Source organism: Schistocerca americana, chromosome 4 (assembly GCF_021461395.2).
Source record: "Schistocerca americana isolate TAMUIC-IGC-003095 chromosome 4, iqSchAmer2.1, whole genome shotgun sequence".
NCBI lineage: Eukaryota > Metazoa > Arthropoda > Insecta > Orthoptera > Acrididae > Schistocerca > Schistocerca americana.
In genome coordinates this window covers 734,879,175-734,894,475 of record NC_060122.1, presented here as the reverse complement: position 1 = coordinate 734,894,475, position 15,301 = coordinate 734,879,175, and the positions used below count along the sequence as shown (strand labels likewise).

Sequence of the window (15,301 nt, the reverse complement as noted above, 5' to 3'; positions counted from 1 at the left end):
GCGGCCATTACTTCGTGCGAATAGAACTAGCTGCGTTGCACAAGAACGATGTTTTCTGAAACCATGCTGATTGCGTATCAATAGATCGTTCCCTTCGAGGTGATTCATAATGTTTGAATGCAGTATATGCTCCAAAACCCTACTGCAAACCGACGTCAATGATATAGGTCTGTAGTTAGATGGATTACTCCTACTACCCTTCTTAAACACTGGTGCGACCTGCGCAATTTTCCAATCTGTAGGTACAGATCTATCGATGAGCGAGCGGTTGTATATGATTGCTAAGTAGGGAGCTATTGTATCAGCGTAATCTGAAAGGAACCTAATCGGTATACAACCTGGACTTGCCCGTATCAAGCGATTTCAGTTGCTTCGCATCCCCTAAGGTATCTACTTCTAAGAAACTCATGCTAGCAGCTGTTCGTGTTTCTAATTCTGGAATATTCCATTCGTCTTCCCTGGTGAAGGAATTTCGGAAAACTGCGTTCAATAACTCCGCTTTAGCGGCACAGTCGTCGGTAACAGTACCATCGGCACTGCGCAGCAAAGGTATTGACTGCGTCTTGCCGCTTGTGTACTTTACATACGACCAGAATTTCTTCGGATTTTCTACCAAATTTCGAGACAATGTTTCGTTGTGGAACCTATTAAAGGCATCTCGCATTGAAGTCCGTGCCAAATTTCGCGCGTCTGTATATTTTAGCCAATCTTCGGGCTTTCACGTTCTTCTGAACTTCGCATGCTTTTCCGTTGCCTCTGCAACAGCGTTCGGACCTGTTTTCTGTACCATGGGGGATCAGTTCCATCTATTACCAATTTATGAGGTATGAATCTCTCAATTGCTGTTGCTACTATATCTTTGAATTTGAGCCACATCTCGTCTACATTTGCATAGTAAGTTGGGAAGGAATGGAGTTACAATTTCGATGCTTTAAGTTTAATCAGTTATGCTTAATGTTTCTTACAGTGTAACAATTAGCATACATTATAACCATTTTTATTCACTCAGGTAGACGCACCGCTGCGCGTGCCTTCGTGATGCGAGCTATCTTTTGGTTGCAGGTTAATCCAGCGACTGAGTACACTGGTGGGTCCCATCATGCTGGGCCAGTTTCTAGCTGACATGATCACTGTCAGCGTCAGCGCATTCGTCACCACGACTCTGGTGAGATCTACTACCCACTCAGTGCGTCACAAAGTCCCAAACTAAGAGTAAGGGGCGCAACAATATATTGCAAGCTTAGCTGTGGACACGATTTCATCATCAAGCTAACAAATAAATTAGACGACATAAATACATTGAGGAACAACAAGAGACGATACTCATGTTTATTTTACCGCATGTCATCCGCTGGACAATTATCTTATCTTAGGTTCCCATGTAACGTTCTTTTAAAAATATTTGTTTTCTGATTATTTGAATGAAAGTCTGATTTGTGTAATGGATAGGGAACTCGGAATGTCGTGTTGCGTGTTGTAACTGCAACTGGTGTGCTTACTCTGTGCTACTGTTAGCAAAACTTTACACGAATTGATTGGGCAATGGAACTCCCACTTCCAATAATGAAATACAGTCACTGCAAAATACATTCAGCCCCTTAGGCACTGAATCATCTGCCCCTGTTCAACTGATAACTTTGGTCCCTTTGCACATAGCAAATAAATTAAGTTTTCTTACCTCTAAAGCAGTAACGGAGTAACGAGATATATTCTGGTCTCTCATAAAAAAAAAGAAATGTAAATGCTAGCTACAGGCTCAGCAGTGTGCAATGATGGCCATAATACTTGAAATGCACATGAAATTCATTTGGCTGATAAACAAGAACATTTAAGAAAATACAAATTCTTTAAAAAATATAGGACTGGGACTGGGAGGCGGTACTGATCATGGTGAATTACTAACACTCAGTTTTTTTAGCAAAATTGTATTCCAAGTTATGATTGGCTTTTCAAAAACATCTGACAATTGAAGTTACATAACTCACAATCGATTCACAAACAATGAGATTTAACCAGCAAGTATTATCTAACTGCATCAATCCAACATACATGAAAATTATCAAATTACAAAAAAATGGCTCTGAGCACTATGGGACTTAACATCTGAGGTCATCAGTCCCCTATAACTTAGAACTACTGAAACCTAACCTAAGGACATCACACACATCCATGCCCGAGGCAGGATTCGAACCTACGACCGTAGCGGTCTCGCGTATCCAGACTGAAGCGCCTAGAACCGCACGGCCACACCGGCCTGCATCTAATTACACATAGCTCTGTTAACAAATCTTAAAAGCATTACAAAAATGAAATATTTAACTAGCCTCCTTATCAAAATCGTTTACGCACATTCTGGGGTTACTCAACAATTATGAATTATCAGCGAACTCATCTATTTTAACATGTCGGGAAAAAGACAAATCGTAATTATTGAACATCTTTACCTTATTTGCCTGAAGATTTCTGTTTCATGTTCAACAATATTGACATACCTACATTAATCTAACTCTTGGTGGCTTCAAACAGCACACCACAGAAATTGCCTACTGCATCGTCTTTCCCTCACAGACAGCGACTAGTTTCATTTTAATTGATTAATATTCTTATCTTGTTCTGGTGCCACATACAAGTGGGCCCCAATAGACGCCTTTCACCCATCTTCCTCTCCAGTAGAGCTGTTTGTATTGAAACGTAATATGAAAATCAGAACTTTTAACAAGGTACCAGTGGACAATTAAGTATTAATATAGTTAGAGGGACAACTACACTTGACACAAAGGAGTTCCATGCCGGACGAATTCATTAGGTTAAGCTAGTTATAGATATCGCAGGAAGATAAATGTCTGATTAAAAAACTTCCACAATATTTATTTATTTTACAGACAGTTTTTCAACCTCTTATTTTATCATCTGGTTTTAACCCTTTAATGCATACTGTAGCTGATAAGCTACAGACCTCATTTCTTCGATTTATTCCATATGGAGAAACATTTTCGATCAAATTCGTTATGTAGCTAAGTGTATACACTCCGCTGCAGTTTCTAGTAGTTCTTCATAGCGATCATAGATGGCAGGACGAGCTGAAGCAGTTCGACAGTGAGCTGTGTGGACATACTGCCAAGTGTGTGTTTTGGCGGAAAGTTGAGGTGTGTTTTTGGTGTTTGTGCACTGATTTCTGGGTTTGAAAATTACTTTTTCATTTTGAAAACGTAAGTAGATATGGTGTAAACAGTTAATTCGAGTGTCTTTGCGATAGATTTGAAATGAGGCCTGTTTTTGTGTATGTAGCTTATCAGCTACATTTTTCATTTACTGCATTTCAGGTGCTGACGTAAAAATGTCTCGAAAGAGTCAAGAAGAAATGCTTATGGAATGGTTAGAGATTCCACTAAGCAGTGATGATGATCTTGAGTGTTTCTCTGACGATTCCATTCAAGATGAGACATATGTTGCTCCAGTATCTGTTGATTGTGATAGTGACAGTAGTGACGAAGAAAGTCAAGTACCAGTAATTAGGACTGAAGATGTTTCTGGAACAAGACAATCTGATGTTATAATGAAGGAATCGACGTCACAGTTGTCTGATAATGCTCTGAAACTGCCATGCAGCAGCAAAAATGTTACCAAAAACAGCAGGAGTGTGGTTTGGAAAGATAAACAGTTGATTATTCCCGAACTGCAGTCAAAATTTCATGGCAATACTTCGTTACCAGAAGAAGTAATAAACTTAAATACTCCATACCAATTCTTCAAACATATATTTCCATCTAAATTGTTTGATCTAATTGTCGAAGAGTCTCATAGATACAGTGTGCAGTGTAATCCTGATAGACCAATAGATTTATCCTGTGATGACATAAAAAATTTATAGGCATCTGTCTCGTAATGTCAATAGTTCATGTACCTAATACGAGGGATTACTGGGGAGAAGTTACTGGTACTCATCTGATCAAGACAACAATGACAGTGAATCAGTATGAGCAAATACGTAAGTTTCTTCACTTCAATGACAACAGTGCAATGATACCCAGGGGTGAAAAAGGTCATGATAGACTTTTCAAGATAAGACCCATAATAGAATTGATGAGATCTCGGTTTCAAACAATACCTGTTGAGGAGTGTGTTTCTGTTGATGAACAGATATGTTCAACAAAGGCTAGAAGTTATTTGAAACAATACATGCCAAACAAGCCTCATAAATATGGATACAAATTATTTGTTATTAGTGGCATATCTGGTTATGCCTACGATTTTGAGATTTTCACTGGAGATGGAAATGAACCAGAAAAAAGAGTGACTGGGGAGGAAGACTTGGGAGCAAGTGCAAATGTTGTAGTTCGAGTCAGTAGGATACTACCAAGAAATATGAACCACAAACTGTACTGTGACAATTATTACACAAGTCTGCCACTGCTTGTATGGTTACATAAACAAGGAATTTACTCACTTGGGACAGTCAGAAGAAACAGAGTGCCAGACTGCAAGCTCCCTTCAGAAGCTGAGCTGAGAAAATGGCACGAGGTGCATCAGTAGAGCGCGTCGCAACAGTGGATGGTGTCGACATATCAAATGTAGTGTGGAAAGATAACAAGAGTGTGATGTTGCTTTCTACACTTGCTGGACAGCAGCCTATTCATGAAGCAGGGAGGTATGACAAAAAAACAAAGTCAAGAATAACAATACCTTGTCCACAAATAATTAAGCTCTACAATAAACATATGGGAGGTGTTGACCTTCTTGACAGCATAATGGGTCGACATAAAATTCTTGTGAAAAGTCGAAAATGGTATATAAGATTGTTTTACCATATCCTGGACATGGCAATAGTCAATTCCTGGCTGTTGTATAGGAGAGTAGCAGAAACCAAAGGGATTAGGAGAACTATGAAACTCTCCGAGTTTCGAATGGAAATTGCTCACTGTTTGTGTCGCTCAGGTCAAACTTCAGCAAAACGTGGAAGGCCAAGTAATGAACTCGAAAACCAAATACAAGCTAAGAAGACAAAGGGGCCCACAGCACATGTACCTCCACAAGATGTAAGGCTGGATCAAGTAGGTCACCTGCCTTCGTACTTGCAAGTGAGACAGAGGTGCAAAATGCTAGGATGCAAGGGATTTTCCTGGGTTCAGTGTAATAAATGTGCAGTTGCATTGTGTTTGCACAAACAAAAGAACTGTTTTCAAACTTTTCATGTAAAGTGATTATCACATGCTTGGGTACAAACCTGTTGGAACTAGATACCTTATTGTTCATATATAAAAGTGTATAAAATATACAGTAAATGCTCAATATTTACAACATTAATGTCCTATTTATTATTTTAGGATTTTTCCCTTCCTATACAAAGTATTTAATCATAATCAACAATTAAATTACGAGAGATTTGGTCAAAATTGAGGGAGCAAAATAAGCACATTTATTGTGGCTCGTAAGGTGTTAACTCAAAATGTAGCTGATCAGCTACAAAGCGATTTTCAACAATAGTGCTTTGTTAATTTAATTTAAAAAATTTTCAATATTTTTTTCGAAATGTAGGCACTATAAACTAAACATGGTAATTTTTACAGCTTGAAATAAAAAATCATGCATTTAAGGGTTAATTACCTTTCACAGCCACAGAACCATGAAAGTGACAGACATGACAGAAAACACAGAAGTAATTATTATTATCATTATTAATATTATTTCGTTCTCGAGTGCGAGGACTGGCTTGATGTACCTCTCCGCGCTAGTCTATCCTACTCAAGCGTCTTCACCTCTGTGTAGCTACTGCAAACACATCCATTTGAACCTGTTTGCTGGATTCATACCTAGGTATCCCTCTACAACTTTTATCCGTCGCATTTCTCTCCATTGCCAAACTGACGGTTCCTTGATGCCTCAGAATGTGTGTATCAACTCATCAAGTTGTGCCATAATTATGGCACAACTTTTTCGCAGTTCGCTTCAGTACCCGCTCATTTGTTATTGTATACAGGGTGTTACCAAAAGGTACGGCCAAACTTTCAGGAAAATTTCCTCACACACAAATAAAGAAAAGATTTTATGTGGAAATGTGCTGCCATTCATTAATAGCATGCCAGAGACTGTTTCTCAACAGGATAACACTCGTCCACATACCGCTGTTGCAACCCAACATGCTCTGCACAGTGTCGACATGTTGTCTTCGCCTGCTCTATGACCAGACCTGCCCGCAATCGAGCACGTATATGACATCAAAGGTCGGCAACTCCAGCGTCGTCCGCAAACAGTGTTAATCGTCCCTGTAGTGACCAAGTGCGACAGTCATGGAACTCCATCCCACATGACATCCGGTACCTGTACAACACACGTTTGCATGCTTGCATCAAACGTTCTGATGGCTACATCGCTTATTAATGTACCAGCTTTTCCCATTTGCAGTGCCTCATCTGGCGCTTACATTAACCTGTGACCTTGCATTGTAATCACTGAAATACCTGCGCAAACGGATTCCAGAAATTTAATTACTTTACACTAATTATCTTTCGGTGCTGCGATTTTTCTTCCCCGGCAGTGTATCTGTTCATACAATGAAGGCTTTCACGACCGGATGTTTCAGCTGCCGAGAATTCTTCCAGGTTGTATGACCGTGGTCCATGGAACTCTTCCATCCCCGACGTTTCGTCCAAAGCTGCATTGGACATCTACCTTGACAAGGTTTACCTCTGCTATCACGTGAAATTCAGACCACGACCACTTTCCACAGTATTTAGGCCGTTCTTCGACTCAGCACAACCAGGAGCACCTCAGAAGATGTCCAACGTAGCTCTGCCCTAAACGTCAGGGATAGAAGAGTTCCATGGACCACGGCCATGTAACCCTAAAGAATTCTCGGCACTGTATCTGCTACTGCTCCCCCACAGTGTTCGTCCGACAAATGACTTCTGGAAACCATTTGACCAATTGCGATACTGCAACAGACGTTTCTCGCAATATGTTTCGTGGTCACCAGGTGTTTAACAGTGTGCCAAATTAGTTAATCAGTTGGTTAATCTCGAACAAGGAAAGGGTTTGACTTTTGAGTCACCATGTGGCCATTCACTTGTTGCGATTTAGAAAAACCGTGGAAGAGGGAGTAGTTGTGGCATATGGAAGCTGTGACGAGACCTGAGTTAGTAACAGCACTGTCTGCGTAGCCCAAAGATTCAAGTTCGAGTTCCATCCGTATGCGAAATTTCAGTTATGAAGTTTCACAACAAGACAGACTTCACTGCAGTATGAAAAACCAGCCATAACACTAGACCACTGGAGCCAGTAATAGTATAAACCACCGTAGATAAGAAGTGTATGGAATTATTGACTTTAAACTACATCATCCAGTTGTCTTTGTTTTTGCAGTTTTACTGCGAATAAAGTATTGGATCTGTGACAGTTACAAGAGCTACGGATACGCATAATATAAAATACTTCTGAACATTGTGTATAACCCATTTAGATGATTTCCTTTGATGAAGACGATATCTCGACACAAAATCTGCAACCAATTTTTTTATTTCTGTAAGAATTTTTCCTGCAACGGCAACCATAGTAAATTACTGAAGCGTAAGTTGTGCTGCTGAGTATCGATACATGTAATAGTTTACAAACAACGACGAATTCCTTTGCAGAAGGCGGATTCAGGATGGCTTTTCAAGTACGGCTCCTACCTCTCTGGGATTGCGGAGCAGATGTTCCTGTACTGCTGGTTCGGAGATGAGATCCTAGCTGAGGTATGTGGCTAACAGTGCAGCATATTGTGACAGTCATGCACAGTCAGTCTTCACTGTATAGACGGAGGAAAACTTTTGCCTAGCGTGAGTGAGCTTATATCGCAGTTACGTGTAGTTACTCTGCGCACAGTAGGATTTGGGTTAATACATGTGCAGCGTTGCACATCACTCGCGTTAGGAAACCTTACTTAATCCTTTCCAATGCGACGCTTGATGTGATCTTACCTGCGGCTGCAGATCAGGATTCTGATCCAGTTTTGGACACTACTGGCTCAATGCGGTTGCACTGGCGAAGTATTATTCCCCGAACAAACGGAAATTATATGTACTCTTTAAGAAGAGGCTATAAAAATATATTTCCAGTGGACATCAAACAACTGAGACTAGTGGTACCTATCAATGGAGAAAAATTTCCTCACGTGTCACCCAGAAACCAAGGAGAAAATATTGATAATTTTTGTGCAATTAAAACAACGGATTTCCTCATTAAATGAATATAATCTGCTGTTAATGAAATCACTGCAATAGAACTTGTCGCCTTTCTACATCTGCATCTATATGGATACTCTGCAAATCACATTTCAGTGCCTGGCAGAGGGTTCATCGAACCACTTTCACAATTCTCTATTTTCCAAACTCGTATAGCGCGCGGAAAGAACGAACACCTACATCTTTCCGTACGCCTTTTTCTGACTTGGTTCATTTGAATTCACTTTTGATCAAAGCAAAATTTAGCTCTAATTATTTCCAATAGTCGAATCAAATTAAATTTCAAAATTATAATCAGAATGCTACTTAATCAAAGTAACTGCTTGCGTCCGTCTTCATTCACGTCTAAATCTACATGATTACTCTGTACTTCTCCCTTCAGTGCCCGTCAGAGGCTTCTTAGAACAACCTTCAGGTTATTGTTCTACCGTGGCACCCTCAAATAGCGCGTGGGGAAAATAGACATTAAATCTTTTGTACGAGCTCTGATTTCCCTTATTTTATTACGATGATCATTTCTAGCCATGTAAGTTGGAGAAAATATAATACACTCCTGGAAATTGAAATAAGAACACCGTGAATTCATTGTCCCAGGAAAGGGAAACTTTATTGACACATTCCTGGGGTCAGATACATCACATGATCACACTGACAGAACCACAGGCACATAGACACAGGCAACAGAGCATGCACAATGTCGGCACTAGTACAGTGTATATCCACCTTTCGCAGCAATGCAGGCTGCTATTCTCCCATAGAGACGATCGTAGAGATGCTGGATGTAGTCCTGTGGAACGGCTTGCCATGCCATTTCCACCTGGCGCCTCAGTTGGACCAGCGTTCATGCTGGACGTGCAGACCGCGTGAGACGACGCTTCATCCAGTCCCAAACATGCTCAATGGGGAACAGATCCGGAGATCTTGCTGGCCAGGGTAGTTGACTTACACCTTCTAGAGCACGTTGGGTGGCACGGGATACATGCGGACGTGCATTGTCCTGTTGGAACAGCAAGTTCCCTTGCCGGTCTAGGAATGGTAGAACGATGGGTTCGATGACGGTTTGGATGTACCGTGCACTATTCAGTGTCCCCTCGACGATCACCAGTGGTGTACGGCCAGTGTAGGAGATCGCTCCCCACACCATGATGCCGGGTGTTGGCCCTGTGTGCCTCGGTCGTATGCAGTCCTGATTGTGGCGCTCACCTGCACGGCGCCAAACACGCATACGACCATCATTGGCACCAAGGCAGAAGCGACTCTCATCGTTGAAGACGACACGTCTCCATTTGTCCCTCCATTCACGCCTGTCGCGACACCACTGGAGGCGGGCTGCACGATGTTGGGGCGTGAGCGGAAGACGGCCTAACGGTGTGCGGGACCGTAGCCCAGCTTCATGAAGACGGTTGCTAATGGTCCTCGCCGATACCCCAGGAGCAACAGTGTCCCTAATTTGCTGGGAAGTGGCTGTGCGGTCCCCTACGGCACTGCGTAGGATCCTACGGTCTTGGGGTGCATCCGTGCGTCGCTGCGGTCCGGTCCCAGGTCGACGGGCACGTGCACCTTCCGCCGACCACTGGCGACAACATCGATGTACTGTGGAGACCTCACGCCCCACGTGTTGAGCAATTCGGCGGTACGTCCACCCGGCCTCCCGCATGCCCACTATACGCCCTCGCTCAAAGTCCGTCAACTGCACATACGGTTCACGTCCACGCTGTCGCGGCATGCTACCAGTGTTAAAGACTGCGATGGAGCTTCGTATGCCACGGCAAACTGGCTGACACTGACGGCGGCGGTGCACAAATGCTGCGCAGCTAGCGCCATTCGACGGCCAACACCGCGGTTCCTGGTGTGTCCGCTGTGCCGTGCGTGTGATCATTGCTTGTACAGCCCTCTCGCAGTGTCCGGAACAAGTATGGTGGGTCTGACACACCGGTGTCAATGTGTTCTTTTTTCCATTTCCATGAGTGTATTATACTGAAATTACGCGATATGATCTCGCCGCAGCGAAAAACTCCTTTGTTTCAAAGACCGCCACGCCAACTCACAAATTATACCTCCCTTTCCCGTCTTGCGATATACAGAACGAGCTGCCTTTCTTTGTACTTCTCCGATGTCCTCCGTCAATCCTGTCTGTTAAGTATCCCATCACACAGCTATACTCTCTGTAGTAGACCTGTTGCTTCTTCTAAATGCTCTACCAATAAAACGCAGTCTTTGGTTTGCCTTCCTCACAACATAATTTATGTGATCGCTGCAATATAAGTTGTTCGTAATTGTAATTCCTGGTTACTTAATCGAATTGACAGCCTTAAATTTGTGTGATTTACCGTGTTACGGAAATTTTACGGATTTCTTTTAGTACTCATACGGATGACCTCACACGTTTTCTTATTTGGAGTCAACTGCCACTTTTCAGACCATACAGGTACTTTGTGTAAATTATTTTGCAACTAGTTTTGTTCGTTTGATGATCTTACCGTAAGGTAAATGACAGCACAACCTGCAAACGGTTTAAGAGGGCTACTCATTTTGTCCCCTAAATCGTTTATATGCATTAGAAACAGCAGAGGGCCTGTAACACTTCCTTGGAAAAGTCGCGTATCACTCCTGTTTCACTATATGATATTCCGTCGATTACTAAATGCTGTAGGACATCACGAATCCCGTGGCACAACTGAGACGATAATATATAGGTTGATGGGAACCTGTATTACCATTTCAGTAAGGCCGTTGGCATTCATCACGTAACAAGTACAAAATCATAACACTTTTATTCCATTCAGACTTGACGGTCAACATCGACGTGATGTGTGACCCCCACAAATACACTCTAGTATCCGTCGAGGAATTCGTATCCATGTCTGCAACACATGCTGTGTTATCTCACGAAGATTGCTGGTTGCAGGATGGTATGGAAATGTACGTCTAGCCATCGCACCCAGACATGCTCTATGAGTGCCGAATGAAAAGACTGGATAGACCAGTCAAGGATCTGTTCGCGGCGTAAAATGTTGTGCCTGGTCTTGTAACATTTGCTGCAACAATGTTTTCCACCATGGAGGTAATTATCCCCTGAGGGCTAAAATGAAATTTTCTTAGGGGTAAAAAAAAAAAAAATAAAAAAAAAACCGGTTCAGTTGTGCTTCGGTCACGAAACTGAATTACTTTTATAAGATCAGTACATTTGATTAGAAGTCTCTTGTAAGGAACAATGTCAAAAGCTTTCTGGAAATGTAAAATTATGGAATCACTTTGTGGTCCCGTATCGATATCAACCCCTACTTTGTGCGAATACAGAGCTAATTGGATTCACAACACCGATATTTTCTGAGTCTGTGCTGACTACATATCAATAGACCGTTTTCTTCAAGGTAATTCATGATGTTCGAACACAGTATATGTTCCATAATCCTACTGTAAATCGACGTGAGTGAGATGTGTCTTTAAATAAGTGGATTACTCCTAGTTCCTTCCTTGTGTGTTATGAACTGTGCAACTTACCAGTCTTTTGTATGATTTATAAGTATGGGTCGATTACTTTGTTTCTTTGTAAGAATAAGAGAAAGCTTCTATTAAAGTAATCCATTTCATCAACGGAAGAATATTCAGAATTTTTCCCATCAGGAATGGCGACTGATTTAATTCAGTACTTATTTCAGAAGGATTTGCTAACGGAAAATTAGTTGCGCCTTTCATCCCGCCGCTGATCAATCATTGTTGGTTGGTAGACATTTATTAGCATCAAAACAATACTGCAAGAATTAGTTGCGCCTTTCATCCCGCCGATGATCAATCATTGTTGGTTGGTAGACATTTATTAGCATCAAAACAATACTGCAAGAAGGAAGTGAAACGCTTTATTTTATGTGTGTGTGTGACAGGTAAAATTACCGAACTCCATATCCATCTTACGCTTTGGAATTAAACATACGATTGCCTTTAATGCTAAATTCACTGAAGATTGAATATTTCGTCCATAAGGGACGGCATTACGAGGGCTGCGACTGTTGATCAATACAAATGAAACACTTTCTGCGTCAGTCACGTGTTTATTTTGCCACTATGCGTTTAAATGGTTCACACCATCATCTTCGAGTGGAGAATTATTTATTTACGTGGCTGGTGTTGGTGAAGAGTACAGACGTCTTTTTACAGTCGCAGACCAAAGTTAGTGTAGGTTATTCTGCGTCTTTTGCTAATGATACAAATTGTTGATTTAGGAAAGACACTTTAGGGGTTAAAAACATTAATTCCTGGCAGGGTATTGTACTTACAGTGATGACAGAGTTGTAAAAGGCTTTCATACTGTTGCCTGATGTATGTCGCCTGTACTGCACATTACATTTACACTGTGTTTTCAAAGAAGTTGTACATGCTACAGATATGTTTCTTTACCTTGGATACAGAGATACAAGATTAAGTGGTTTCTACAAAATTATTTCTCCTCTTTAAAATATATGAACGCGCTCACCAGAATACACACGCACGCTCACACACACACACACACACACACACACACACACACACACACACACACAGTCGGTTAGTCGGGAAGAATCAATACGCAAGGAAGTGGGATACCGAAGTTTTAAGGGGTGACGAGATACGCTTGAAGTTCTTTAATGCTATAGACACAGTAATAAGGAATAGCTCAGTAGGCAGTAGGCAGTGAAGTTTAGTAGGTATGGAAATTAAAAAAGGGCAATCACAGGAGCTAGAAAGAAAAACGTAGGTACAAAAAAAGTAACTGCGAAGAAGTCGTGGGTAATAGAAGAAATACTTCAGTTAATTGATGAAAGAAGGAAGAACAGAAATGTTGAGGAAAATTCAGGAATACAGATATACAAGTCGCCGAGGAATAAAATACATAAGAAGTGAAGGTAAGCTAAGAGGAAATAGCTGCATGAGAAATGTGAAGAAATCGATAAAGAAATGGTTGTCAAAAGGAATGACTCAGCATACAGGAAAGTCAAAACAACCTTCGGCAACAAGAAAAGTAACGGTGGTAACATAAAGAGTGTATCGGGAATTCCACTGTTAAATGCAGAGGAGAGAGCAGATAGGTGAAAAGAGTACACTGAAAGCCTCTACGAGGGGAAGATTTGTCTGGTGTGATAGGAGAAGAAACAGGAGTCGGTTTAGAAGAGATAGGGGATCCAATATTAGAATCATAATTTAAGAAAGCTTTGGATGAGTTAAGATCAAATAAAGCAGAAGGGATTGGTAACATTTCATCAGAATTCCTAAAATCATTGGGGAAGTGGCAACAAAACGACTTTTCACGTTGGTATGTAGAACGTATGAGTCTGGCGACATATCACCTGACTTTCGGAAAAGTACCATCCTCACAATTTCCAAGACTGCAAGAGCTGACAAGTGCAAGAATTATCACACAATCAGCTTAACAGTTCATGCATCCAATTTGCCTACAAGGGTAACACACAGAAGAAGGAAAAAGAAAAGTGAGGATGTGTTAGATGACGATCAGGTTGGCCTTAGGAAAGGTAAAAGCACCACTGAGGCAGTTCTTACCTTGCGATTGATGATGGAAGTAAGGCTAAAGAAAAATCGAGACACGTTCATAGGATGTGCTGACCTGGAAAAAGCGTTCGACAATGCGACAACGTAAAATTGTGTAGTTCTGGATACTGTTCAACGAACGAGGCCAAGACGTGCGAATGAAATGCAACAAAATCTTGAAATCCGGATCTGCTTCTGTGGCCTGTGCACCATTTTTGTAGTGCAAGGGAAAAGATTCAGGCAATTCAGAGTCCTGTGCATCGATTTGGCAACAAGACGCGGTAGATGCATTAATATCAGTGTCTGGACCAATCGGAAGGCGAGATAGGGCGTCTGCATTGCCGAACTTTGCCGTACACAATTTCATACAGATAGTGCCAAAGCAACAAAGCCCAACGTTGCAATTTTTGAGCAGTGTATCTAGGATCCGGCTTTGATGGATGAAATAAGGGCTGCAAAGGCTTGTGATCTGTCACTAACTTGCGACCATACAAATAGTGATGGAATTTTGTCCTACAATACACAGTAGCAATTATGTCTTTTTCTGTTTGAGAATAATTGCGCTGAGTTCGAGTGAGCAATTTTGAGGCAAAAGCAACGGGTCTGTCTTGTGCACCAATTCTGTGCTAAAGAACAGCGCCGATTCCTTAGGAAAAAGCGTCGACTTGTGAAACTACTGCCTCGGCGGGGTAAAAATGCACTAAACGTCTGTCACTAAGCAATGCATTTTTGAGCCACTACTTTTCTGTATTCTTAAATTGCGGAACGGTGGTATACTGGTTGGCGGCATCTGTTGGGCTGTTTGGTTGTCGGTTGTGGTTGTGCGGTCGACGTATCTTGTGCAGCCAGTAGTTATTGTACCGTCGTCAGTACGGTAGCTTTTTTTTTGTTGGTTACGCTTGGGTCAGATCCATCACATTGGCCGTCTATGGCTGAGACGCTGGGACAAGGGGTAAAGGAGGCGGGGAATTCATGGTGTCGCCAAATACGTTACATCAAAAAGCAAGCAAAGCGTCTGAAAACAGAAATTTGGTAAGTTCTGCGGCTCCCAACCTGGTACACATGCAAGAATACAACAACAACAAATTAACAAATAGAAACACTTGAACGCAATCACTCCTACAAGCTAAAAGACAAGAGAAGCAACCAAAATCTTCAGCCAAATTGATTACCTTTCATCTTCGATCGCCACTGAATTATCATCGTTCGCCACTGTAGAGTCTTGTACCGCAAGAAAGCAAGGGAGAGTATGTTGTTATGGGCGGTCGATATCCTCTCTCTACAACACATGAACTGGGAACGTTTACTTAACTTGAATAGAGTCCATGTTCTGCGGTTCATGCTCAGCAGTAACAGTCCTCTTGCAGACTGATGTAATGTCAGTCTTGGCAGTCTTGCTACTACAAACTTTAGTTTCTCGTTGCTAGTAAAGTACAATTCTGCTTGAGGTAAACTAGTGCCGCTATAGTCGCTAAGCCTGTCGCTGTGTACTGTTGTAGCCTGTGATGAACTAAACCCGCTCTGCGATTAAACGCACAGACACCAAACTGGATGATTGA

General features: G+C 41.7%; 1 protein-coding gene across 1 annotated transcript in view; it reads left to right on the top strand.

The window, feature by feature from the left end:
* LOC124613759 (odorant receptor Or2-like) overlaps window positions 1-15,301 on the top strand; it is a 98,086-nt gene that overhangs the window by 61,011 nt on the left and 21,774 nt on the right. Inside the window, exons 5-6 of the mRNA XM_047142476.1 lie at window positions 1,063-1,165; window positions 7,629-7,730. Coding sequence (XP_046998432.1) covers window positions 1,063-1,165; window positions 7,629-7,730 — 205 coding nt within the window. The remainder of the gene's footprint in view (window positions 1-1,062; window positions 1,166-7,628; window positions 7,731-15,301) is intronic.